Below are 25,930 nucleotides of genomic sequence, written 5' to 3' on the forward strand. Positions count from 1 at the left end.
CAGAGCTATATAGAGAAACCCTGTCTCGAAAAAAAAAAAAAAAATTGCCAAGAGAGCAAACAGTGGAGTGGTGCAATGTCACCCTCAGACCACTAGGGGGTGGACAAGACGATCCAGAAAATCCTGAGCCCGGAGCAGAGGACTGACCAGGGCTATGGCAATGTTCAGCTCAAAATAAGTCCTTCACAGCACAGCCGCCCTACGACCTTCTGACTCCAGCACCCTGCTTAAGGTGCCAGTGTTGGCAGGGGAAGTCACATCATTTGGACATACAAGTGCACCCCGAGGCTCCAGCTATAGCTCCTTCCCTTCTAGCCCTCACCTCACTGGACCGGTTTCTTCAACTGAAAAACAGTACTAAAGTTGTCATGAGAATTAAACACAGTTGCACACTTTTATTCCCAGCACTCAGGAGGCAGAGGCAGGCACATCTCAAAGTTCTAGGCCAGCCTGGATCAGCAGAGTTAGTTTCGTCCAGACAGCAAAGGCTACACAAGAGAAACCTTGTCTTAAACAAACAAACAAACAAACAAAAAAGATACCCAGCATCAGCAGTGCTTAATAAATGGTTGCCAAAAAACAGTCAGTGGTCCTGACACAAGCAAACCCCATTATTCCATAATGTGTACCTATTTGATGTATCTGAATCCTTTCCTGGTTTCTTCAGGATTAAGCGCTAGCAGGATGACTCATGGGTAAGAACACAAGTCACTAAGCCTGACAACCTGAGTTTGATCCTTAGGACCCACATGGGACAAAGAAAACTGACTCCTGACATTGTCCTCTGACCTCCACATCAAGCAGTAGGACACACACAACCTACTTCATAGAAACAGAAAATGTCGGAGTTAAAGGGGAGAAAAGTGGATCTCCAGGCCTGGCCCTTGAAAGATCGTGAGCTGCAATTCTCTACTATGCTCTTGTTCACCCCCTGCAGCGTTCTGCTGGCTTGTAGAAGAGGCTTTAAGCTACAGCCTCGGTGTAGATGCCTCTGCCACTGTGGGCTGGGATTCAGGCCTCCACGGTTTGCCCTATCATCTACAGCAGTTTCCAAACTAAAGGGTGTGTTGTCATGCTGGCTACAATTACGTGCCTTGACAGGGCTGAGCTGTGGAGATGTGAAATGTGTCTTTGACCTCAGCAGTGGGCTGCAGGGCTGGGGGGTTGCATGCCAGGGACTGAGCCCACTGCCGGGCTCAGTACCAAATCAGGAGGAGGTAACCAAAGTAGCGGTCCTCGGGTTAATGCTCTGGCTTCATGTCTATCTACCCGTGTTCCCTGCTGGACTCTGAGAACTGGATTCCTCTCTGGCTACAGGAGGCTGGTTCACACTAACCTGGGCACCGCCTTTCACTTCTTACCAGCTAGTGGGCACCGGTGCCACCTCAAGGATGCAGGAAAACAGAGGAAGTGGAACAGGAAGTCACCATTTCTCTTCCAGGGTGGTTCCCTCTTCAAGGTGCCGTTCTCCCAGTCCTGTCTTTTTGTGGAGCAACACCAACTTTGAACCCAGGGTCTGGTTACTTTTGAGGAAGCTACATTATTTTTTTGTTGTTGTTGATGTTGATCTATTTTTGCTACACAGAGATTATTGAACACAGTTTAATAAAAATAGAGTAAATTACAATGTGCTGTGGAAGGCTGGAGCTTGCTGCTGGGAAGCTAATGCCAGAAGAGGCTGTGGATTTGGGGATGAGGGCTCTTTAAAGGCAGAGAGATTACGGCTGGGGGTTCTGGAGGGCTGGGGTGCAGACAACCCAGAGCCACTTACTCGGCACCCTCACACGAAGTGCTCTCTGGGAGGAGTGCCAAACCCCAGACACCAGTGTCAAGAGGTGAGCTGCCAGCCGTCTGAATACGGTGATTCTGAGACACAGGTAGTTACATGCTGTCACTTGCCGACAGCATCCAAGGCTCATTATTTCTAGACCTTCCTGGGTATGTTTTAGATTGACACCCTGGGTAGACCTGGGGTCTTGGCTATGGCCCTGGCCTGGCACCTTGGGTTCTTCCATCCTGTGTCTCCTCCCTATCCCCTGTCCAAGGGAGCCAGGGCCTGTTAATGCTCTCCCCTAGGGCAAGTCTGCTAATCTGACGGGAAATCAAAGGGCTCTGCCACATCCTCCTCCCCAGGTCACTGGGCTCTTTCCAGTCCCCTATCGAGTGTTGCCAGGCTCTCTTCACTTCCTCCTGCGGTTGGTAACCTTCAGTTCATCCAGCTCTTTGTCCTTTAGGTGGGACTCAGCAGTGGTTTCTGAAAGCTGGAAGTAAGAGCATCGGATTGTTACAAAGAAAGCTACGTCCAGGCCCCGCTGCAGACGTGCGCAGCGGCTGTGCACCAAGGAAATCTACCAGTCCTCACCCAGCTAAGCCTTGGCAGCCGGAGGGATTGCTCCTCCTCGTGCCTCTAGCACATCTACACAGCTGTATGGCATACCATGTGTGAAGGACAGAAACACACATGCTGGGTACGCTGCAGTTCAGATATTATAAATCTGCACCGTCTAGTCTCGTGTAATGCTATTAAAAAAAATGGGGGAGGGGGATGGGATGTTCTAAAACTACTTCTCCTTTCCTCATCAGTATCTTTTGACTTGGGTTTACAGTAGAAGGGGGCAGACACTGAACATGAAGACAGAGGGAGGGCGGGCGGGCGGGCGGGCGGGTGGGCAGTCTCTGCTCTCAGAGCGCGTTTCACTTGTTATTAGGTCCAAGAGGAAGGTGCTACTCTGATGCCAGTTGTCTTGCTGGAGCGATGAGGTCACAGAGTAGGTAGCCAGTGGGGCAAAGAAGCTGCCCACCAGCTCCCTCATGCCTGTCCCCCCCTGCACACACACTGCCAGGCCCAGCAGACACAGGAGACTGATATTAATTTGGTATGTGCCCTTCGCAGGCCTGCACTGGGCACTGATTCAGCTGATCTGAGGCAGGGTGTTCCCAAACTCGAGCAGACACCCCCACCACCTGGGATGCCTTCGTCCAATCTCCATTCTTGCCACTATCCTGGGCATCGTCGGAGAGACCCTCTCCGCTGTCTAGACCTCTTCTGTGCGGCTATCAGACACTGCTTGGACTAAAGGGGTACCCTTACCACGGGTACGGGGACTGTGGGTACTGTAATACATCCCTGCTCCAGCCTTTGGTGGTAAGGTTGGCTTTTATATTTGTGTGTGGATACCCAGGAAACAGACCCGGAAAGTAGGCCCTGGGGAAATCAGTTGGATGGCTAGACTCAAGGTAGGACTTCCCTAAAGGAGAAACCTAGGCGTCTCTGGGGATTTCTCCCTCACCATGTCCAGCAGAATGTCCACTTTCAGCCTCAGGAGATTGTTTTCTTCTTCCAACTGTTGGTTTCGTTTGCGCAGGCGCTGAGTTTCCCTCCGGTCCACACCCCCACTAATCACTGAGTCTAGAGGACACAAAACAGGAGTGAAAGGAGTCTTCCTTCTGCCAGCCTGACTGACAAAACATCCGAAGGGCCACTCACCTGCCACCCACTGGCCGTTTTCAAACTTCAGGCTCTGGCCTGCCAGGTTCATGGTGGGAGTTCCATAGTCGAGCCCCAGCTCCAGCTCCCGAGTTGACCGATCTAACTGTGGTGAGACACCAGGAAGCCACAGAACAAGAGATACATCAGAAGGAGAGATGACGCTCCAGCTTCTCCACCAGTTCTAGACCCAACAACTCGGGCATCTCTCCTCCCACCAGGCCTTAGCACCTTTAGAGACACATTTTTTTTTTTTTTTGAGACAGGGTCTCACTATGCAGCCCTGGCTATCCTGGCTGTCACTATGTGGACCTGACCAGCCTCAAACGCACAGAGATCTGCCTCCCAAGTGTGGGGATTAAAGGCGTGTGCCACTGTCCCTTCATAAATTGAGTATTTTTTTACATCTACTTGACAGTTCAGAGAATCCCACCATGCATTTTTACATATGTAATCATACTTGGTTTTAATTCATTCTCCTCCTCTTCTGTGTATATTTATAATTCAAAGAAACTTGTAAGTTGTCCTTTGCTTAATATGGAAGCACAAGAGCCGGGTGTGGTGGCGCACGCCTTTAATCCCAGCACTCGGGAGGCAGAGGCAGGCGGATTTCTGAGTTCGAGGCCAGCCTGGTCTACAAAGTGAGCTCCAGGACAGCCAGAGCTATAAAGAGGAACCCTGTCTCGAAAAACCAAAAAAAAAAAAAAAATGGAAGCACAAAATCCTAACAGTTCCTGGTAGGACTTGTCTAATGTCCTGCAGTCTAATTTCTGTATTCTTTGACAGAACTCATCAAACACTCCCCAAGTCAGGCCTGACTCCTGTGCATTCTGATAGGAGGAGTATGACCAGCTCTGCCAGAGAGAATCCTCCAACCCTGAGAGGAGACGTGAACAGCTTGACAAGCTGGTTGTGTGCACACGGGCAGGCAGGCGTGCATGTGTGCATGTGTGTGTGTGCATGTGTGGGTAGAAAGAGAGAAAAAGACAGAGACGAACTCCTTCAAGTGTATGCTGAAATGTCCTTTGCTTGTTTAGGACTCCATTGAGCACCCTATTTAAAGTGACAACTCTCTTTCCACATCACTCTCCTTGTTAAAATGTCTGCCCACACAACAGATGCTGGGATTTGGTTATCCCTGGCCCCTCGCCTCCTCTTTTTTTTTTTTTCTGTTTCTGGGGCTTGAACCTTGGGACTTGAATATACTTCCACGGACATATATCTCTTACTGTGTGTGTGTGTGTGTGTGTGCGCACAGGAGTGTTCATGTGTGTGCAGGTGAATGTTTGCACACATGTGTGGAGGCCAGAGGACGTGCGCTCGGCTGTCATTACTCAGGTACTATCTACAGTTTGAAAACAATTTCAGGCTAGGAATGGTCGCCACACATCTCTAACCCCAATACTCAGGAGGCAGAGGCAGCTCAATCTACAGACGAAGGTCCGGGACATCTAGGGCTACATGGAGAGACCCTGTCTCAACTCTGCCCCCCACAACAATAAAGAAGTCAGCATTTAGGTATCAGCTCTCATGATGATATTTTCAAACAGAGGCGTGCTGTATTGCGCTGGGGGTAGGGTCTCTTTTTCCCTCCCCTCTGCATTTTCCATAGTAACCACCTTCTTCCTGGTCACCCCACCCCCACCCCACCCCTTCTTCAGCACCTATGCTGAGGGGCTTTCACTGTCTTGAAGCTCATGAAGTAGGCTGGCTGGCTGGCCGGCCAGTGAGTCCCAAGAGCCTCTTGTCCTCAGCCTGGTGTCTTCTTCCTATGCACTGCCCCCCACTCATGGGCCACAGTACCCAGAGTTTTATTTTATTAGATTTTTTTAAATTAGGTTTTTGTGTGAGTGCGTGTGTGTGTGTGTGTGTGTGTGTGTGTGTGTATGTATACACTGCATGCATGTCCGGTGCCTGTGGAGCTCAGAAGACACTGGGTTCCTGGTCCTGAAGTCATGGATGGTTGTGAAGCACCAGGTCGGTGCTGGGAATCTGACCTCCGTCCTCTTCAAGAACTGCAAGTGCTATTAACCACTGAGCTGTCTTTTCAGCCCATGCCCAGATTTTAAAAGTGTTCTAGGGATTAAACTTAGGTCTTCACATCCCTCCCCTGAGCCATCTCCTCATTCCCCAGAAACTCCTTTTTTTAAAATACTATCAATTTTCAGAGGGTCTTGTTGTGGTGTCCTGGCTGGCCTTGAACTTGTAATCCTGGCTCAGCCTCTCAAGCAGCTGGAATTATAGACCTGTACCACCAAGCTAGGTCCCTCTTTTCCTTACTCAGCACCTAAAAGGTTGGTGGATACACAGAGTTATCAATTGGCTGCTATGAAATTGATGACTAGAGAAGATGCCTCTGGGCAGGCAGAGCAACAGGCATAGAGCAGCAGGCATAGCCTTACAGGCTCTTGTAAGGATGGGTGGCCCAAGCAAAAGGTGCACAGAGGACACGGCTATGAGGTACCTTATGTGCCTTCCTCAGGACCTGAGCCACTGTCCTGGAATAACAGGATGCTGTTAAGCCCCCTGGGGGATAGAGAGATGGTTCAAAGGTTAAAAGCACTGGCAGCTCTTCCAAAGGTCCTGAGTTCATATCCAGCCACCACATGGTGGCTCACACCCATTCTATGATGAATACTGGTGCCTTCTTCTGACCTGATGGCATACATGCAGGCAGAATGCTGCACACATAATAAATACATACATCTTAAAAAGACTCTGTGCACCATGTTTTGTGTTTCCTTATCCCAGCACTTGTCTGTGATGTCCTGCAAATACTGCAAGGAGGGTGAGCTTCGAGTCACTCTCAGACAGTAGCATTAGAAGCACACTGCTGCCTTTAGGACAAGGGTTGTCCCAGTGAGAGTACCCAGTGCATCTCTGTCGCCGGTGTCTGGAAGGAGGCTTGAAGCCCAAGGCATGGAGAACTAAGATCCCAGACTGTTTATCCCTGGCCTTAGCGGGGCTGCCGTCATGATCCTAACTGGGGACTAGAGGCAATGGACTCACAGCCTTTAAAGCTGGGGTGATGCTTGCTACCTAACCCACAGACCTGTAAAGACTTGGCTCATCTGCACAAATGTCATGTGGGAAAGGGACAAAGAGACGAGGGTCTATCATCTCTTGGTGTGAAAGACACAGCAGTAGCACCCAGATGTAAGGGCAGGAATATGGTGGGAACAAAGGACCAGGTTTGTGGTCACAGATGCTGAAAGGCTTGTGTGCGTGGACCTGTGTCTACATCTCATAGCTAGGAATGGCTTTATTATGTATTTTCTAAGCGCAGGCCGTGCATTCAGGGGGGCTCCATGTTGCCTTTGGAAAGTTACCTTTGTCCCAGTGCTGTCATGGCCCCAGATGTTTTTGGACCCCCCTCTTTCAGAATTGTTATTATCCTTTCAAATGTCACTAACGGTGACAAGTCAACATCTTTTGTGAATCTCCGAAATAAACTTGATTTTTTTTTCTGAGTTTTTTTTTTTTTTGTGTGTGTGGGGGGGCAGTGTGTGGGGTGTACACCATTAATCCCAACACTTCCGAGGCAGGAGCAGGCGGATCTCTGTGAGTTTGAAGCCATCTTGGTCTACACAGCAAGTTCCAGGACAGCCAGGGTTACACAGAGACTCCATTCTCAAAACAACTGAGGATTGATTTTTCTTCTATGTGTAGGGGTGCTCTGCCATCATGTATGTCTGTGAACCTTGTAAGTGCAGTGCCAGTAGAGGCCAGCAGAGGGCGGTGGATCCCCTGGGACAGTAGCTACAGATGGTTGTGAGCCATCCTTGTCCGGACTGGGAACCCAACCCAGGTCCTCTGCAAGAGCAACAAGTACCCTTGTTGGCTGAGCCATCTCTCAGGGCCCCGAACTTGACCTTATTTTACTTTACTTTTGGAGACAGAGTCTCTCCCTGAACCCTGGATGCCCTGGAACTCTATAGACCAGGCTAGCCCTGAACTCACAGAGATCCCCCAGCCTCTACCTCTTGATTGCTGAGAGTAGAGGTATACCACTACACCCAGCTTGGATTTGATCTTTAAACATGACTGAAATGAATTATCTGAACTAAAATGGAAGCCAGACTGGATACCACCACCTGGGACCCTATCACAAGGAGGCTGCCTGTCATAGTAGGTCCTTGAATAAACTCCAGTAGTAGTTCCTATGCAGGAATTCAGACTTGACTAATAATATAAACCCCGAGGATGCCCTCCCACAGAGTCACCTCTCCACCCAGAGACCACTCCCGAGACCCAGTCTGCACTCACAGAATGTAGGTTGGAGAGAGAGGCCGACTTCCGAGGAGGGGTCTTCTTTGGGCTGAATATGCTGCCAAAGAGAGGCATCCCTGACTCAGTGAGGAAACTCCAGCCCTTCCGTCTCCTAGGGTCAAACAGATCAGCGACCTCATTTCACTGTTCTCTATCCATGAGAACATCTTACCCCTTGACGATTGCCAATTCCCGCAGTACCTACTGGGAAGAGTCATCCCTTTAGACAGAACAGCAGAAGAAGGCTTGAGGTCCTAATAGTTCTGGAAGGAGCTTCCATGCGCTGGGTGCTTCTTATGTGCCAGGCAGTGTAGGCTAAGGCCTTTGCATAAACCCATTTCACTCACAACTGCCCCTCGACATGCCTCTCCTAGTCACCCCATTTGGAAAGCCAAGGTCTTCGGTGGGAACGGGCACGGGAACCAAAGTTTGCGTGGCTTCACAGTGATGCTAACCTCAGGCAACTCTGTCACGAGTTGGCCTCGACAGCATCACAGTGTGGAACCCCGGGAGGAAATTTCTACCATTCCCGTCGGCCAGTAAGAGCATCACCAAGAACGGGAACTTCTGCCTAGACGGCATCCTAAAGCCATGAAGCGACACCCGGATTTCACTCCTGGATGCAGGGCGGTACTTATCACAGCCTGTGTGTCAAGTCACCCATCCTGAGAGGTGAAGTCTTTTTTTTTTTTTTTGGTTTTTCGAGACAGGGTTTCTCTGTGTAGCCCTGGCTGTCCTGGCACTCACTTTGTAGACCAGGCTGGCCTCGAACTCAGAAATCCGCCTGCCTCTGCCTCCCGAGTGCTGGGATTAAAGGCGTGTGCCACCACACCCGGCTTGAGGTGAAGTCTTAAGGAGAGAGCCAGCACATAATGCCAGTGACAATGACACTCACCGGCACACTAGCTTTAGTCACAGCACAACCTCCTGCAATGCTCATATAATCAGTAACATCACTTAGGTTCGGGGAAGAGGTCAGCTTTTTAAATAAAACAAGTAGAGAGGAGTCATAAAACCACAAGGCTTTATGGTACTTTTTTTTCAATTATGTTTTTATGTGCTAAATGCATGCATATGTGCAGGTATGTGTGTGTGTGTGTGTGTGCATCCACTTTATTAACATCTGTGTGCAGATTCGAAGTCTGGAGGGGGATGTCAGGTGTCCTGTTGTATTCCCTTTAGATGGGGTCTCTCACTGAACCTGGAGCTAGACTGGCAGCCAGCAAGTACAAGCAGTCCTGTCTCTGCCACCAACAGTGTTAGCATTGCAGGGGTCCGAGCTTGGGGTAGGCTTTATTATATATATTATATATATATTGGTTTTTTGAGACAGGGTTTCTCTTTGTAGCCCTGGCTGTCCTGGAACTTCACTTTGTAGACAAGGCTGGCCTCGAACTCCGAAATCCGCCTGCCTCTGCCTCCCGCCCGGCTTGTGACAGGCTTTTAACTGGGATGTTGGGGACTTGAATCCATGGTCTCACGCTTGAGCAGCATGTACCCACATTCACTGAGCCTTTTCTCCAGTCCCCTTCACAGATTTTTTATAAAACACACACACACACATACCCTTCAAGGTATCCTAGGGTTCTTTAGTGAAGCTCTCTCATAGAAGACTAAGGGCCAAGAAAGTTAAGGGTTTGCACCTGATTTCCAACCAACACTGTTGCTCACCCTCTGGGGGATCCCAGCATTTTATCCCCCAAGGGCCTCAACGGCTTTGTTTGCTGTTGTTTTTAATGTGTCTGGGTATTTTGCCTGGGATACCATGGTCGTGCCTTGTGTCTGCAGATTCCTGCAACTAGAGTTACTGACGTTTGTGAGCTGGAAATCGAATCTCGGTTGTTTGCAACAGCAACCAGTTCTCTGAGACTCTGAGCCATTTCTCCGGCTAGTGACGTCCCTTATTTATAATCACGAATGATGGCCGGGCGTGGTGGCGCACGCCTTTAATCCCAGCACTCGGGAGGCAGAGGCAGGTGGATTTCTGAGTTCGAGGCCAGCCTGGTCTACAAAGTGAGCTCCAGGACAGCCAGGGCTATACAGAGAAACCCTGTCTTGAAAAAACAACAACAACAACAACAACAACAAAAAAAACAAACAAACGAATGATAACAGCACGCAGCTCGTAGGTTAAGAGTGCTTTCATGTTTACAAACTGTTGGGACATTTGATGCTCACCATGACCCTGAGAAGTAGATCAAATTGTCCCCCTTTACAGGAAAATGCACTTACTGTGCGAAGCTTTAGTTTGCATCAGGCTATAAAATACATTATCTTCATTCTGACAAAAAAATTAAAGGAAGCATCTTTGGTTTTCACTGGATTCTCAAAGGGAAAGGTGTCTCGAAAAAGTTAAGAGCCAGCCAGTCTCACGGGTCACAAAACCTAAAGAGTTCAGTACGGGTTAGAAGACCTTCAAAGGATGGGTCAAAACACCATCTCCGAGTCGCCGTCGCAAGATGTGCCCGCGGAGCATGCCACCTTCCAGCCTGCTCGCTGTCCTCTCCAGGGGTACTCGGGCATCCCACCCACCACGACTGGCACGGATATCCACCCGCCGCTCCCAGAGGTACCTGTCTGCGAAGCCGGAGTCCCGAGCAAGCCCGCAGCCTTCTGCAAGGATCCGCCCAGGCCGCGTCAACCGCCGCGACCGCGATTGGCGGGCGCCGGGCAACCATCGTGCGCATGCGCAGCCCCTCTGGCTTCTACCACTGAGAATGCAGAGGGAGCCAGCTCCGAGACGAGCCTCCGCGAAACAGCGGAGCCCCTGTGGGCTCCCTAAGGTTCACGAATAAAAGAAAGCCTTGGGCACGCCTTCTGGAGATACACACATGCCTTGTGGCTTAGGCCGGGAGAGGCATGACCCCCTAAATACGTTGGTCTGGTCCCCGGGTCAGCGCCGCCGTCGTCATAGTAACCGTGTTCCTTGGCAACAAAGCAGGCCGAAAGCTGCTTTGTTGTGTTAAAAATGTTAAGTGGTGACCCAGGCTGGACTCACAGTAGCAAAATGGACCGACCTGCGGCTCTCCCGCCCCTGCCACAAAGCAAACCGCGCCCCTTGGGCCGCGGATGCTGGCGGACATCCGGAGCTTGGTCGGGTCACCGGAGGGGCCGGTGGCGGAACCCGCCCTGACGCTTCCGCCGAAGCTTTCAGGTAAGACGGACAGATATGACGACTCCCTGCCAGTAGCAAACTGGCTCCTGCCAGTCCTGCCTCCTCCACGCTCCCACAAGCAAGGGAAACTGAGGTCCAGGGAAGGTTGCCCAATGAACAAGGGGCAGAGAATTGGAGAGTCAGCTCCAGGATTCCTCAAGTCCTAAGGACATTGTAGCTCAGTTTGATAAATGAAGAAATGGCCATCTAGGAGGCGTTTCCTGGCTGCCTAGTGGGTGTACGAGGTCATCCCACCATAAAGGACAGGACCCAGCTCCAAGCAGTCTTCCTCCATCTTTGCCACACAGCGTTCGAAGAGAGAATTCCACATCAAAATCAACCATATCTAGCGTAGCAATCACTACAAAAACATAACGCAGAACACATTTGAAAGTTGCGATCATTCTAGAAGCTTTTGTTTTTGTTTTTGTTTTTTCGAGACAGGGTTTCTCTGTGTAGCCCTGGCTGTTCTGGAACTCACTCTGTATATCAGGCTGGCCTCGAACTCAGCAATCCGCCTGCCTCTGCCTCCCAAGTGCTGGGATTAAAGGCGTGCGCCACCACCGCCCGGCTCTAGAAGCTTTTTTATATTGAACCTTGTGCGCCCTCTACCGGTGATATTCCCGAAGCACCTTTCGTATTTTGAGATAAAGTCTCCCTGGGTACTCCTTATCTCATCCTCCTGCCTCAGCCTGTCAGTGCTGGAATTACAGACATACACCCAGCCTGCCTTCAACCCCCTACCCTTTTGCTTTGTTTGTTTGATATTTGAGACTGGGGCTCACTATGTAGTTCTGGCTGCTCTCCCAACTTACAAAAGTCCTCCCACCTCTTTCTCCAGAGCCCTGGGATTAAAGGCTAGTGTTCCATACCCAGCCCTAGGCTTTTTACAAGTCAATTCAAAACAGATTAAATTAACTTGACTATTGTTGCACTTAACTCGGTTTGTCCAAAATACGAATAAACAAATATTTTAAATTTTTGCCATGTATTGGTTATTAATTTTAAAAGAAATTTTACCTTCTTCAGTCACGCTAACCAAATTTCAGAACTTTTGTTTTGGTGTGTGGCTGGTGGCTGTGAGGCTGGGCAGCATCCAGCTATGGATCCAGTTTGGCTCAGTTTACCATCCTGTGCCCAGTTGGAGCACACTTTTTAGTCTGTGGGAAGTCCTCAGTAAATAGTCACCGAGTGGCTCGACGTTGATGGTGAACGGAGGTCCAGTACGGCAGTCTGCATTTCACGTGCTATCAAATGCTGGCTCTGAGCAGGGGATCGGCAGTCCCAGCTGCCACAGTACCCGGAGGGGAAGGGCTCCTCAGCTCCCACGCATCCACCCCCAGCACTTGGCACAGCGCTTGCCACAGCACGGCTTTCAATGAAGCTTGCTTTCCCTCCTCTGCAGGCAATGGCAGTAGAAAGCTTACCAGGCCCCAGAGCACACGTATCCTTAAATGGTAGGAGGGAGAATTCAGCCCGGAGCGATGTGTGTATTTTAAACATTCCTCTTTAGAAACTACTCAGTTCTCCCATTAGGTGTGAGTAATAGCATTCGGCTAAAGCTGGAAGCTTCCTGACAGCATCATCAGAGTCTAGAACATAGTGTAATTTTCCAGCCATTCTGGGGAATGGGTAGGAGGACGAGGAGAAGCCCTGAGATGCACCTGCCTCTTCTCATCCCCCGCTGCTTGGCCTGTGAGGGTAAGGAGCAGGAGGCAAGAAACGGTACTGACCTGGGGTCTGAGTCAGCCTTTCCCTCCATCCAGCCAACTTGGAGCAGCACAGGGTCAGAGATGGGGTGGTGTGGAGGGATATCTGCAACCACCAGGGCCGCAGAATAGTGATCAGACGGACATAAGAAGGCAGTTTGGTTCAACCGGACTCAGTAGCTGGTGTCCATTCAAACTTAGAATCTGACCCTGAAGAGTTTATTTTAGGCATCTTTGTGCACAGCACAATTTGTTTAAAAATAAAAAAAAAAAAATCCTGGTGATAAATAGCTCAATCCCATGTGCAGAGCAAAGCTTAAGGTAGGATATCTCAAAGTAACGTACAAAGCAAAGTACAGGTGAGATCTTCCATAAAGATGGGTTTTATGGATAACTGGGAAAATAGGCTCAAGATAAGGAAGGTGGTAAGGGTCTTCTGGAAGGCTAGTCTATAGAGGACTGGAACAGACAAGGTCAAGAAAGGATCTGGGGATCTCTGTGGTCTATGGCCTGGTCACACAGTTAGCACTAAGGTCACCATGCTAATGAACTAACTATACCAGTGCCTTCTGGGTGAGAAAACAGGTTATATACATTTCTCCCTTTGAGATTTATTTATGTATATAAGCACACTGTCACTCTCTTCAGATACTAGAAGAGGGCATTGCATCCCATTACAGATGGTTGTGAGCCACCATGTGGTTGCTGGGATTTGAACTCAAGGCCTCTGGAAGAGCAGTCAGTAGGGTTTTTTTGTTTTTGGTTTTTTTTTTTTTTTTTTGGTTTTTGGTTTTTTTAAAGACAGGGTTTCTCCATATAGCTCTGGCTGTCCTGGAACTCACTTTGTAGACCAGGCTGGCCTCGAACTCAGCAATCCACCTGCCTCTACCTCCCAAGTGCTGGGACTAAAGGTGTGCGCCACCACTGCCCGGCTGCAGTCAGTAGTCTTAACCATCTCTCCAGTGCACATTTCTTCCTTTGAGGAGACCATCTCTTTCCTAGTTTCCCTAGAGCTTATTTGTGAGCACAAGGACCTCCAGCTTCCTACAGTCTGTGATAGACAACTTCTTCCAAGGACAAACAAGTCTGGAGCGATGTCTCTAATCCTAGTGATTCCCTGCCCCCACCCCCAGTAATTGTTCTGATGGAGAAAGACATAGAAGTAAGTCATTGCAGTTCAGGTTTTCTTTTTCGAGACAAGATTTGACTGGGTACCCAAAGCCTGCCAATTTTATATAGTAAGCGCTGAGACAGATGAAAGTAGACACAAGAATCTTGGTTCTGCTGGCCTGGGATAATTCTAGGTCTTTCAAAAGAGGATGTATTACCCCAGGGCCAAATCCATGCAAGGACCCTCATGTGCAGAGGCATAGGGGCATTGCATGACCAGGCCAGCTAGATGGCTCAGCAGGCACAAGTGCTCACCACACAAGCCTGGCGACCTGGCCTCTATCTCTGGACCTGGGTGGCAAAAGGAAACTGACTCTCTGACGTTGTTGTCTTCTGATCTTCATGTGTGCCCCATGGTCATGTGCTGTCCCCATTAATAAAAATATTTTTTTAAAGAGCATATCATGTTAGGAAACCGGGACAAGTCTGTGATCCAGGCCTCTGGATGCGTGGCTGGGGAGAAGAGAGTGGAGGAAGAGTGTATTGGGAGACCAGGGTGCAGGAAGAACCACAGTTGAGGCCACCTGGATTAGTGTCTCCCATGAAGCTCCATTTTGCTGCTCTCCTGTGAATGAGTCCCTTGAGGCTAAGACCTTAGGCTCTGGCCTTCATTATTGCCAGGTCATTTGCATTAGCGAGGGAGATGTGCTGTAAACTTGGGTCCAGGAGACAGGCCAGAGCACCCCAAAGCTAGGGACGAAGAATAGTGATGGGGCCATTTTTCTGAGGAAACAGAAAGCCCTTGAAAACTTGTGCTGAGGCGATGGACTGTTGTCCTGCGATTACAACTCCTGAGAGCTAGAAAGCGTTGTGGCTTACACGTGACAGGGCAGGAGAGTGCATAGGCTCCTCCGTCTTGTATTCTTTTTGAGGCCATTTCAGATTCAACTAGAATCTGATCTCCTTGATGGAGAATCCTGTGGAAAAAAATGTCCAACCTTAGTCTAGGAGCCAAAGGGAGTGATGTCTTAGCTATGTCCGCCTCTAGGCAAGTTACCACTTGCTTCTATGAAGCCCCCCCTCTCCCCCCCCCCCCCCGCAGCTGTGAGCAAGATACCAGGACTCGGTGTGTGCCTTTAAAAACCTTGTGTTCTGGACACTCGAGGCCACAACTTAAATCCCTGAACACCTGAGTGTGGTTAAACCAACTAGACCTGAGTGTGGTTAAACCAACTGGAATAAAGACATTCAACTGGCTACAGTAGTAGCCCAGTGGTCATCTCTCCTGGGCTCTCCAGAACACACCTTCTCCACATCATCTGGGGGGCCCTGGAAAGCAGCGAAGTTTGCTTTCCTTTCTAGTTCAGATGCTGACTCGCCGAGCGGTCTGCAGCCCAGGGCTCTTCAGTGCTCTGGCCTCTTTTCTCTTAAAGCTAAGTCAGGGCTGTCAGACGGCTCTGCAGATGATGGGCGTTGCCAAGATTGATGAGGTGAGTTTGATCTCTGGAGCCTACTCAGTGGAAAGGGAGGTCTCCCACACATTGTCTTATGACCACACACACCATGGCATGTGAACTCCTGTGCATGAACCCTGAAAAACTTTAAATGTAAAAAACAAACAAACAAAAAACCCTAAAAATTTCTGTCATGAGTGTGGGGAGGGTCAGGCATCCTCAAATGAAAAAGAATCAATACAGAGTTGAAGAGATGGCTCAGTGGTTAAGGGCATTGATTGTTCAAATCCTGCAGGGCAGCTCACAACTGTTTGTTTTTGTTTGTTTGGTTGGTTGGTTTCTTGAGATAGGGTTTCTCTCTATAGCCCTGGCTGTCCTGGAACTCACTCTGTAGACCAGGCTGGCCTCGAACTCAGAAATCTGCCTGCCTCTGCCTCCCGAGTGCTGGGATTAAAGGCGTCCGCCACCACACCCAGCTTCACAACTGTTTGTAACTCCAAGGCCTGACACCCTCACACAGTCATACATGTAAGCCAAATGCCAATGCACATGGAGAAAAGGTTAAAAAGGAAGCAGGGCAGGGCTGAGGACAGAGCCCAGTGGTACGGAGCTTGTCTAACGTGCCTGAAGCCATAGGTTAATACCTACCATAGAAGTGGGGGTGGCCACTGTGCAAACATGAGGACCTGAGTTCGTATCCCCCAAATCCACATAAATCAAGCTAGTCTTGGTGGTGTGCACCTGTGTCAGAACCTGGTCTGGGAACGGAATTTTGTGAGAATTCTGAGTGCCTGCGAGAACACTATAAGAAAACGAGAATGTTTGGGTTGCATTAGACTCTGGTCTGCCTTATTTATCCTCTCTATTCTCCCAGGTTCCATCACCTCTAGGACAGTGACACTCCTGTAACCCCAGTCATAGGAGGTTCTGACAAGGAGAAACTGGGGCTCGTAGGTCAGCCAGGATAGCTGGCAAGCTTCAGGTGTAGTGAGAAACCCTGCCTCACAACACAAGGTGGAGAGTGAGTGAAGAAAGACATCCTGACATCATCCTCTGGTCTGCACACTAGCCTGCACGGGCACGCACACACACCACACACACACACACACACACACACACACACACACACGCACACATACTCACACGCTCACACACACACTCACATGCTCACGCTCACACACACGCTCACGCACTCACACGCACACACACTTACACTCACTCAAATTACATATGGTTTGAAATCCTGTTAAGAATAAGCTTTCCAGGGCTGGAGAGATGACTCAGCGGTTAAGAGCACTGACTGCTCTTCCACAGGTCCTGAGTTCAAGTCCTAGCAGCCACATTGTGGCTCTCAACCATCTGTAATGGAATGCGATGCCCTCTTCTGGTGTGTCTGAAGACAGCGACAGTGTACTCACATACATTAAGTAAATAAACAAACAAATCTTTAAAAAAAAAAAACAACTTGAAGAAGAGGAAGAAGAGGAAGGGAGGAAGAGGAGGAGCAGGAGGAGTTTCCTGCCTTCTGCCCAAGAAAAGGTGCAGGCTTAGCCAGAAATCTCCCTTGTACTGGGAAGAAGCCTGATGCCTGCAGTCCTCAGGAATTGCCCAGCTGGCCCCCTGCCAGGCTCCCCCTTGAAGACCTCTGGAACAGTGCTCTGGCCAGCTGGGAGCTAGAGTCTCAATGAGTAAGTGTATACAAAAGAGGGAGTGGAAGATCAGTAGTTTAAAATAGCCTTTTAAACATGTAAAAAATATATATATGTCAATGTATGTGTGTGAACACGTGGATGCAAGTACAGGGGTCCTCAGAGGCCAGAAGAAGGGGTCGGAGCTCCTGGCTACATTGCAGAAATTCATGATCGGTCTGACATCAGTACTGGGAATTGAACTTGTGTCCTCTGTAAGAACAATATGTGCTCTTAACTGCCGAGCCATCTCTCCAGACCCTCAAGTGACCTTTCTAATGATTTAGTAATGTCAGAAATGGATGCAAACTAGTTATTTAAGTGATTTTCTACCAAAGCCATTGAAGACTCTTCATACAAGTTCTAGAAGTCCAGCCAAGCTGTGACTGGGACACAGGTGAAACATGGAAGACCGATGAGAAGGGGATTTGTTCTGGAATCATCTCTCTCCTTGACCCACTCTCTTTTCTACTTCATGACTCTACTTTGAAAACTAAAGAAGCAGTACACACTTTGGAAGTTTATAACAACAAATTTGCCGCCGGGCATGGTGGCGCACGCCTTTATTCCCAGCACTCGGGAGGCAGAGGCAGGCGGATTTCTGAGTTCGAGGCCAGCCTGGTCTACAGAGTGAGTTCCAGGACAGCCAGGACTACACAGAGAAACCCTGTCTCGAAAAAACCAAAAAAAAAAAAAAAAACCCAAAAACCAACCAACCAAACAACAAATTTGCCTTGAAAACTGTTATTTTGTAGAGTGGAAAATGTATTAAGTTTCTAACTTAAAAAAAAAAAAAAAAAGACAGCCCAAAGGTGGTGGCACAAGCCTTTGATCCCAGCACTAGGGAGGCAGAGGCAGATGGAGCTCTGTGAGTTCTAGGCCAGCCAGGGATTGTAAACCCTGTCTCAAAAAATAACAAGAGCTGGAGAGATGGCTGAGGTTAAGAGCATTGACTGCTCTTCCAGAGGTCCTGAGTTCAATCCCCAGCAACAACATGGTGGCTCACAACCATCTGTAATGGGATCCGATGCCCTCTTCTGGTGTGTCTGAAGACAGTGACAGTGTAGTCGCATATATAAAATAAATAAATCTTTAATAAACAACAAAAGATAGCTTATATCCTTAGATTTTGAAAGTTAAGACAAATACAAATACTGGGTTTTCTTAAAGATTGATTTGATTTTTATGTATGAGGGGCACATGCCCACATGCAGAGGCCAGAAGAGGGCACCAAATCCCTGGAGTTACAGGTTGGTATGAGCGGCCCAGCCAAGGTGCTAGGACCCAAACTCAAGTTCTCTGTAAGAGCATCAAACACTTCTAACTCTGAGCCGTCTTTCCAGACATCTGCTGCTTGTTTTTGTTTTTGTTTTTTTATTTTAAATTACATTTATTTAGTCATTGTGTATTTAGTGTGTGTGCCCCAGTGGAAGCCAGAGGACAACTTGTGGGTGTCTGTTCTCACCTGTACCATGTGAATCGCAGGAATCAAGGTTACCTGCTTTGAATGCTTTTTCTTTTAGTGCTCAAAGACAATTAAAAAATTTTAAGTTAAGCCGGGCGTGGTGGCGCACACCTTTAATCCCAGCACTCGGGAGGCAGAGGCAGGCGGATTTCTGAGTTCGAGGCCAGCCTGGTCTACAAAGTGAGTTCCAGGACAGCCAGGGCTACACAGAGAAACCCTGTCTCAAAAAACCAAAAAAAAAAAAATTTAAGTTTAAATTATATGTATATATGTGCATATTTATTTATACATGTTGAGTGCAATACCTGCAGAGGCCAGAAGGGGGCATCAGCTGGCCTGGAGCTGGAGTTAGAGGCACTCATGAGCCTCCTGGCATGGATGCTCAGAGCCAAATTCAGGTCACGTGCAAGAGAAGTAAGCACTCACCCAGAGTCATTTCTGTAGCCCCACTGTTGACTGCTTAAAGAAACAAATTAGCATGGTAGCCTCCGAGTATTTATTGATTTACTTTTGAGATGGGATCTCTGTTGCTGTACTTGATTAATCTGCTCTAATCTCCCCGGTAGTGGCTGCTCAAGTTCCTCATTGCCCACCCAAATGCTTTGGATTCTCAAATGAAAGACACACACACACACACACACACACACACACACAGCCTTATGTTTAATATACATAAATCACCTCAGTGGTTGGGCCACTCCCAAACTTCCACGTTGCTAACGCCTCCACTCCAATACTCTTGAATTATTTATTACTTACTATATTCCATCTTTCCTACCCAGATCCAGTGGTGAGGTTGCTTCGCTGCTCTTTCCCAGCTCTTACATGGCGGGTGCTCTGTCTTCCGTAGCTCTCAAGCCTGCATCCTCTTCCTTTCCTGTATGGTGATTCTCAGTCCTTCTTCTTCAGTCCCCTTGCCCTCAAATCCTAAAGTCCTGCCTCTGTCTTCCTGCACAGCCATTGTCCACTGGCAGCTTTACCGATTAGAACCAGCTGGGGGCAGGGACCCTCAGCATCTCACATGCCAGATTGTTGTGCAATTTGGGAACCCATAATACAAGCATTAAACAAATCCACAAGTCTCACTTTGTAGCTCTGACTGGCCTGGAACTCACTATATAGACCAGTCTGGCCTTGGCCCTGAACTCAGTGATTTTTCTGCCTCATCTCCTCCCGCCCCATTTCCCCTTTTTGAGTGCTGGGATTAAAAGGGTGCAGCACCACACATGGCCACATGGGGCAGTATACAGTGGGAAGTGGCAGTGTATAGGTACCCAATCTGTCTGCTCAATGGCCTCTACTCTCAGCCACTGAAGACTCAGCACTGGCTCACACAATCATTATCAGTGACAAAGTGACTACTCAAGGTATCATTGTGTTAAACTCATTCTACCAAAATTAGGTATGTGGTTTTTTTTCTTTCCTTTTTGGGGTACAGTTGTAAGGCAGATCTCTGAGTTGGAGGCCAGCAGGCCCGCACTAAGAGACCCTGTATCTTGATAACACAGTCATACACTCCCACCCGTCGCTGTTGCCCCAGCAGTGGGGCAGGGACAGGTGAGATCTAGGAGTTGTCTGGCAAGTCAGGCTATAAGAGTTGAATAGAAAATCCCATCTCGCTGGGTGGTGGTGGCACATGCCTTTAATACCAGCACTTGGGAGGCAGAGGCAGGCCGATTGCTGAGTTCGAGGCCAGCCTGGTCTACAGAGTGAGTTCCAGGACATCCAGGGCTATACAGAGAAACCCTGTCTCGAAAAAAAAAAAAAATCCCATCTCTAAAAATAAAGTAGAAAGTTCCAGAAGGAGCTCGCCAGTGCTGTTCTCCACAGGCATCACATACATATATTAAAAGGAATTGTGAGATATCAAAGGTGAAGATTACCTGGTTACAATCCTCGCAGAAGTCAAGGATGCGGTTCTGACAGGCTGTTGAGGGGAAGGCTACCTTGGAAAACAGATAACTTTGAATAAATAGCTTGCATCAGCTTGGATAAACAATAAGAGACTTCCCAAACAACAGCCATTCCTCCTACAAGATTGCGTTTGGCCCCTTAGAGTCCAGATCAGCAGGCTGTTTTTTTTTAAAGATGGTTTTATGCCCTTTGTGTTTCCCAGCAGGCTGATTGGATAAGGAGCAAGACTGGAGCAGAGAGAGAGGAAACTTTTTGTCTGCCAGTTTACAAGAAATTGGTCAGTGAGGGATATCTGTCAAGACAATGGACATTATCAACATCAACGCCTTACCAATAATTCCATTGGATGAGCGCCAGGTGGTCTCCGCCAACGCTCGGACAGTGCTGGAGGATGCCTTGAGGAAGCAGATGCAGGAGAATCCACCCAGTATCCTTCTTAAGGCTGTCGCCCACAGCCAGACCAAGAATACCTAACCAGGACACCAGCTATAATGAGTGCTTATAAGTTCATATAAGTTACCCGTGAGCCCACTCTACATAGCAAGGTCATTTCCTCTGAATACTGAAGGCCTTTCTACCCTCAAAAGGAGTGCCATGTTTTGAGGCGTTTGACTTGAGGTTTTATTGCTTTGGTTTGGTTTGTTTAATTTTGAGACAGGGCTTCTCTGTGTAACCCTGGCTATCCTGGAACTCGCTCTGTAGACCAGGCTCACCTTGAACTCAGAGATCTGCCTGCCTCTCCCTCTTGAGTGCTGGATTTTTAAAGGCGTGCTGTATCCCTGCATCACAGGTCCCCACCTCAGAGTCCCTCAGCCAATAGCCCTCTCAAGTTATAAATAAGCCCAGACCTTAAGCCATGCTCCCACCAGGCAAACAGCACCATCCGCTCTGCCTCTCACTGTGCACGTGCACCTTCAAAAGCCTCCTAAGACACCATCTAATGTGATCTCATCCCAGTCTGCAAAGGGTCCTTCTCTCCTGGGTCTCCTTCTCCATTTGGTCCTAACTATGGTGCGTGTCCCTCTTGGCACCTTCGCTTCCCAAATGCTTTCCCCATAATAAGAACACTTGAGGGTGATGGATGGGAAAGTGAACCTGCTTGAGCGACAGGATTCTGAGACTCACAGTGTCCGAGGAGATCCTGAGGCAAAGACCTGAAAAAGCAAAAGGAGGAGCGGTAACGGGCATGGTAGGACTGGTCAGATTTAAAGAGAGTGTGGCTCCTCCTGGAGTTTCCTTAGCAGCCTGTCTCTCAGCATGCATCATTGGCTCCATGAGCCAGGTGAACCAGAGGATTATGGAAGTAGAACTGGGCTCCAGCCTGGTGATCAGCACCTTGGTAAGTTGACATAGATGCTGGGACTGAGGTAAGGCGCGGGAACAAAGGTTCCTAGGGAAGGTCATAGAGGTTGTTGCCCTTTGGGTCTTGCATTTTTCCACAAGCATATTTGGGACAGTTGAGGTTTCAAAGTTTATCTTTAAAAAAAATGACCAGACTTTTTTTTTTTAAGTGTGTCTGTGTGTCTCTGTATGTCACATGTGTGTGGCTGCGTTTGGAGGCCAGAAGACCGTGTCTGATCCCCTGGAGCTGGGGGTGGGGGGTCACCCAGTATGTAGGGTGGACACTGAACTCAGGTCCTGTGAAAGAATAGCAAGTGTTTCTGACTGCTGAGCTACCACCCCAGCTTCCGCAGGCTGCTTCTTATGAGAAGATTTAGGTTTGCAGCGAAACTATACCATGTGCCCCACCCCCACACATGGATAACCTGTCTCTTCAGTCTCTCCGTGCCTGAGTTACAATAAAACAGAAACCTCACCCTGATGGAGCATTACATTCAACCTCCCTAATTTATTCTAGGCTTCCCTCCCGCTGTTGTACATTGTGTGTGTGTGCACGCACACACACAAAAACACACGTGAGCGCATGAGGTGGGGGGAGAGGAAGAGGGCGCATGTGCACACACGCAATGCATAATGCCGTGTACCTGCCACTGCAGTGCCGGATGGAATAGCTTCAGTACCCCAGCTACTGCACACTGTCCCTTGTGTCTCCTCCTAGCCTTTGCCTGTCACTGGTCTGCTTAATGTCTCTTCTGCAGTGTCACCCCTAAAGAATGTCACGAATGCTGCAGTGTCTGTGATGGCTCCCCTTAGTAGCAGATATTGAAGACTCCTCCTCAGCTTCTCAGGGCTCGCCCATCTTAGCGTTTGCCGATGCTCCGGCCACCTGGATGTAGCATAGTGTGCTCCCCTCCTAGGGCATCCTGGTTGCTCCCATACTTTTGCAACTGAGAGGAAAGTTTCGCATGCCCAAGCAAACTTTTGTGTCTCTATGAGTTTTCAGCTCTTTGGGGTAAATACCAAGGAGCACAATTGTTGGACGGTGTGTCGGAAGAGCGTTAGATTTGTAAGAATCTATCTGAGCCACTTGCAAGGTGCTGTCTTTCCACCATCGAGGGCTGGGGTTCCTCTGCTTGGATTCACCACCAGCACCAGCAGCGCCATTCTGAACTCCACTGTTCTGATAGGGGTGTGATAGTGTCTCACGTGTTGCTCTGGCAACGCAGGCACTGTGGCCTTCTTTTCATTGCTTATTCATCATTTTTATTTCCCCCTCCTCCTCCTCTGTTTTTATTTTTCCAAGACAGGGTTTCTTTGTATAGCCCTGAGTGTCCAGAATGTTCTAGACTAAGTCTGGCCTGGAACAGAGAATCTGCCTGCCTTTGTCTTCAGAGTGCTAGGATTCAAGGTGTGTGTGTGTGTGTGTGTGTGTGTGTGTGTGTGTGTACTACCACCACCACCATCACCTGGTTTTCTACATCTTCTTTGATGAGAGTGGGGTACTCAGGCTTAACTGTCAACTTGACAGCACAGAGAATCACCTGGGAGAGTGGCCTCTGTTGATGCCTATGGGGAGTTATTTTGATTATGCCGTTGAGGTGGGACACCCTGCCCACTGTGGATGGCACCCGCATGCCGTTGACCTGGTCAGCTTTCTGGTTGGGAGCGTGGTAAGACTGCTGCTTTTAGGCACCTGCTGCTGTGAGTTCTCTGCCCTGCTGGGCTATCCTCTTGAGCTGAAATAGAGGTTTTCACTTACTTTTGTTAAATTATTTCACCACGGGCTGGAGAGATGGCTCAGTGGTTAAGAACACTGGTTGTTCTTCCAGAGGTCCTGAGTTCAATTCCCAGCAACCACATGGTGGCTCACAACCATCTGTATTGGGATCCGGTGTCCTCTTCTGCCCTTTTCTGTCTTGTTAAGAAATAGAAGCAGGATCATGCTGTAAATGCGGTCTTACAGCCTGCTTTTGTTTTACTAATTTATTCTATTTTTTCAAATGAATACCTCTCTTGGGGACTTTTTTAGTCAGTACTATTGGCCTGCCCATTATTTCAGTGGTCACATAGTATTCCAAAAGTTAGATGTAGCTTAATCAATTTATTTCCTTATAATAAATTATCTCAGTGGTATTTTTTGTTGTCAGGCTGGCCTCAAATTCCCAGAGATCTGCTTGCCTCTGCCTCCTGAGTGCTGGCACTAAAAGTGTGCACCACCATCACCCGGCTTCAGTCGTGTTTTAAAATATGTCATGTATGTGCAAAGGCCCAAAGAGGCCAGAAGAGGACTTTGAACCCTCTGGAGCTGCAGTTACAGACAGCTGGGAGCTGCCTGATGCGGGCGCTGGGATCCAAACGCAGTCCTCCGGAAGGGCTCTGAGCCTCCAGCCCCTCTCTGGCATTTTTGAGCGTACTGAACATTTGCACGTTTCTGTGCATGTTCCTTAGGGCTTGGTCTAGTTTGCTTCTTGTTGCTCTGATAAAACACTGGCCTAAAGCTAAAGGCCTGGCCTAGAGCTGCCTGCAGGCTTTTTCTTCGTGGCCCACTCTGCTGCCTGGCTGCCTTCCTTCCTTTTAGATTTACTGTATTTTATATGCATGGCTGTTTGCTTGCAAGTATCTATGTGTACTGTGTGTGCCTGGTGCCCTAAGAGCCCAGAAAAGGACCCTGGATGTCTGTGAACCACCATGTAGGCTCTGGGAATTGAACCTGGGTCCTCTGAAAGAGCAGCAGTTCTCCAAAGCACTGAGCCACCTCTCCAGCCCTTCAGTTTGCTTTCTTGAACAACCCAGGATGCCTGCCCAGGCGTGGCACTACACACAGCAGTCATCAGTTAAGAAAATGCCCCTCAGACACTCCCATGGGCCAATCTGATGGAGGTAGTTCCTAGGTTCCCTCTTCCCAGCTGACTCTATTTGTGTCAAGCTGACAAAAACTCAACTGCCACAGGGCTGGTTTCATGTCTCCAGAGTAGATAGAGCCTCAGAAGTAAAAGTTTCAGAGTGAGAGAGAGAGTGTGAGAGAGAGAGAGAGAGAGAGAGACAGAGAGAGACAGAGAGAGACAGAGAGACACAGAGAGAGAGAGACAGAGAGACAGAGAGAGACAGACAGAGGCAGAGAGACAGAGACAGAGAGAGACTGAGAGACAGAGAGAGAGAGACAGAGAGAGAACACATGTGCATCCCATGGCATATATATATAGAAGACAAAAAACAGCCGTGAGAGTCAGTTCTCTCCTGCCACGTAGGTCCCAGGATCATCAGGTTTGGTAGCAGTCACCTTTATATGCTGAGCCATCTTGCTGGCCCCATAGTCTTGTCTTCTTTTTCTTCTTTCCTCCCTCCCTCTTTCTTTCTTTCTTTCTTTCTTTCTTTCTTTCTTTCTTTCTTTCTTTCTTTCCTTCCTTCCTTCCTTCTTTCCTTTCTTTCTTTCTTTCTTTCTTTCTTTCTTTCTTTCTTTCTTTCTTTCTTTCTTTCTTTCTTTCTTTCTCTCTTTCTCTCTTTCTCTCTTTCTCTCTCTCTCTCTCTCTCTCTCTCTTTCTCTCTTTCTCTCTTTCTCTCTCTCTCTCTCTCTCTCTCTCTCTCTCTCTGTGCTTTAAGACAGAATTTCTTGGTGTCCTTATTCTTTTTAAACAAGCGAAGCCATTTTTTATGAAGGTGGAGGGGACCACTGGCATCGGTCCCCAGCCCACCTCTGAGCTGGGCTTAGAGTTAAGCTGCGACTCTCAGTAGAGCACACAGACACACTCCCTGGAATGAGTCTGTGCAAGTGCATCTTCATGTGAGGGGGGGAGTACTCAGTGTGAACCCTCCAGTCAGACTGTCAGTCCAAAACTCCAGAGAGTTCTCTTGACTTCTGACAAGAGGAAATGACCCTGACCTTCAACATCTTGTAAAAGGGTTGACAATAACCCAGCTCCCTCAGGGCGTTCACAAGGATGAGGTGAGCTGTATTACATGGGACACATCGGGGGCTTTGGAGCACAGCAGGGACAGTGGAGTGCACAAGACAGAAGTCTGCACAGGCCCTCGTGTCCTAGGCGTGTGCGGTCACTTCTGCCATCCCAGAATCCCTCCTGCTGGGAGATAGGGCCACCACCTGCATTGGTAACTCTACCCAAGCACAGGCGCTAGCCCCTTAGCTGACAAGCAGTGCACTTTCTCTCAGGCCCTCCTGGGACCTCGGAAGGTAGGTAATATCATCACCTTTTAGAAAGATTGCACGTGTGTACCTGTGGGCTGCAGCCAGAACCCTGCTTTGTATCCTGTGCCCCTCCGAAGTGGAGCCAGGAAGACAGCTTAGTGCAAGGGCACTCGAATGAGAGACATGTTGACAACA

The 25,930-nt window shown here is 48.7% G+C and overlaps 2 protein-coding genes across 5 annotated transcripts in view; one reads left to right on the forward strand and one right to left on the reverse strand.

Annotated features, from left to right (window-relative positions):
• Positions 1-369: 369 nt before the first annotated feature.
• Cby1 (chibby 1, beta catenin antagonist) lies at positions 370-10,430 on the reverse strand. Of its 3 annotated transcripts, XM_085831438.1 has the most exons (6): positions 10,330-10,354; positions 7,754-7,868; positions 5,952-6,013; positions 3,488-3,593; positions 3,291-3,409; positions 370-2,261 (listed from the first exon to the last, which is right to left on the reverse strand). In XM_085831438.1, exons 4-6 carry the CDS (start codon positions 3,537-3,539, stop codon positions 2,181-2,183), a joined length of 252 nt encoding a protein of 83 aa, XP_085687564.1. In that variant the 5' UTR covers positions 3,540-3,593; positions 5,952-6,013; positions 7,754-7,868; positions 10,330-10,354; the 3' UTR covers positions 370-2,180. The 3 variants fall into 3 exon arrangements, with proteins under 3 accessions (XP_085687564.1, XP_021039521.1, XP_085687563.1); XM_021183862.2 differs by lacking the exon at positions 5,952-6,013 and having other exon boundaries at positions 10,330-10,430; XM_085831437.1 differs by lacking the exons at positions 5,952-6,013; positions 10,330-10,354 and adding an exon at positions 9,989-10,281.
• Positions 10,431-10,465: 35 nt separating this feature from the next.
• Fam227a (family with sequence similarity 227 member A) overlaps positions 10,466-25,930 on the forward strand; it is a 47,376-nt gene continuing 31,911 nt past the window's right edge. Inside the window, exons 1-3 of one of the 2 annotated variants that reach the window (XM_021183754.3) lie at positions 10,466-10,910; positions 20,453-20,677; positions 21,507-21,589. In XM_021183754.3, coding sequence (XP_021039413.1) covers positions 20,554-20,677; positions 21,507-21,589 — 207 coding nt within the window. In that variant the 5' untranslated portion in view covers positions 10,466-10,910; positions 20,453-20,553. Of the gene's footprint in view, positions 10,911-20,452; positions 20,678-21,506; positions 21,590-25,930 lie in introns of those variants that run through there. The other variant, XM_085831439.1, reaches the window with a different exon arrangement.

This window comes from Mus caroli, unplaced genomic scaffold (genome assembly GCF_978045245.1).
Source record: "Mus caroli unplaced genomic scaffold, Mus_caroli_1 scaffold_16, whole genome shotgun sequence".
In the NCBI taxonomy this organism is placed as follows: Eukaryota; Metazoa; Chordata; class Mammalia; order Rodentia; family Muridae; genus Mus; species Mus caroli.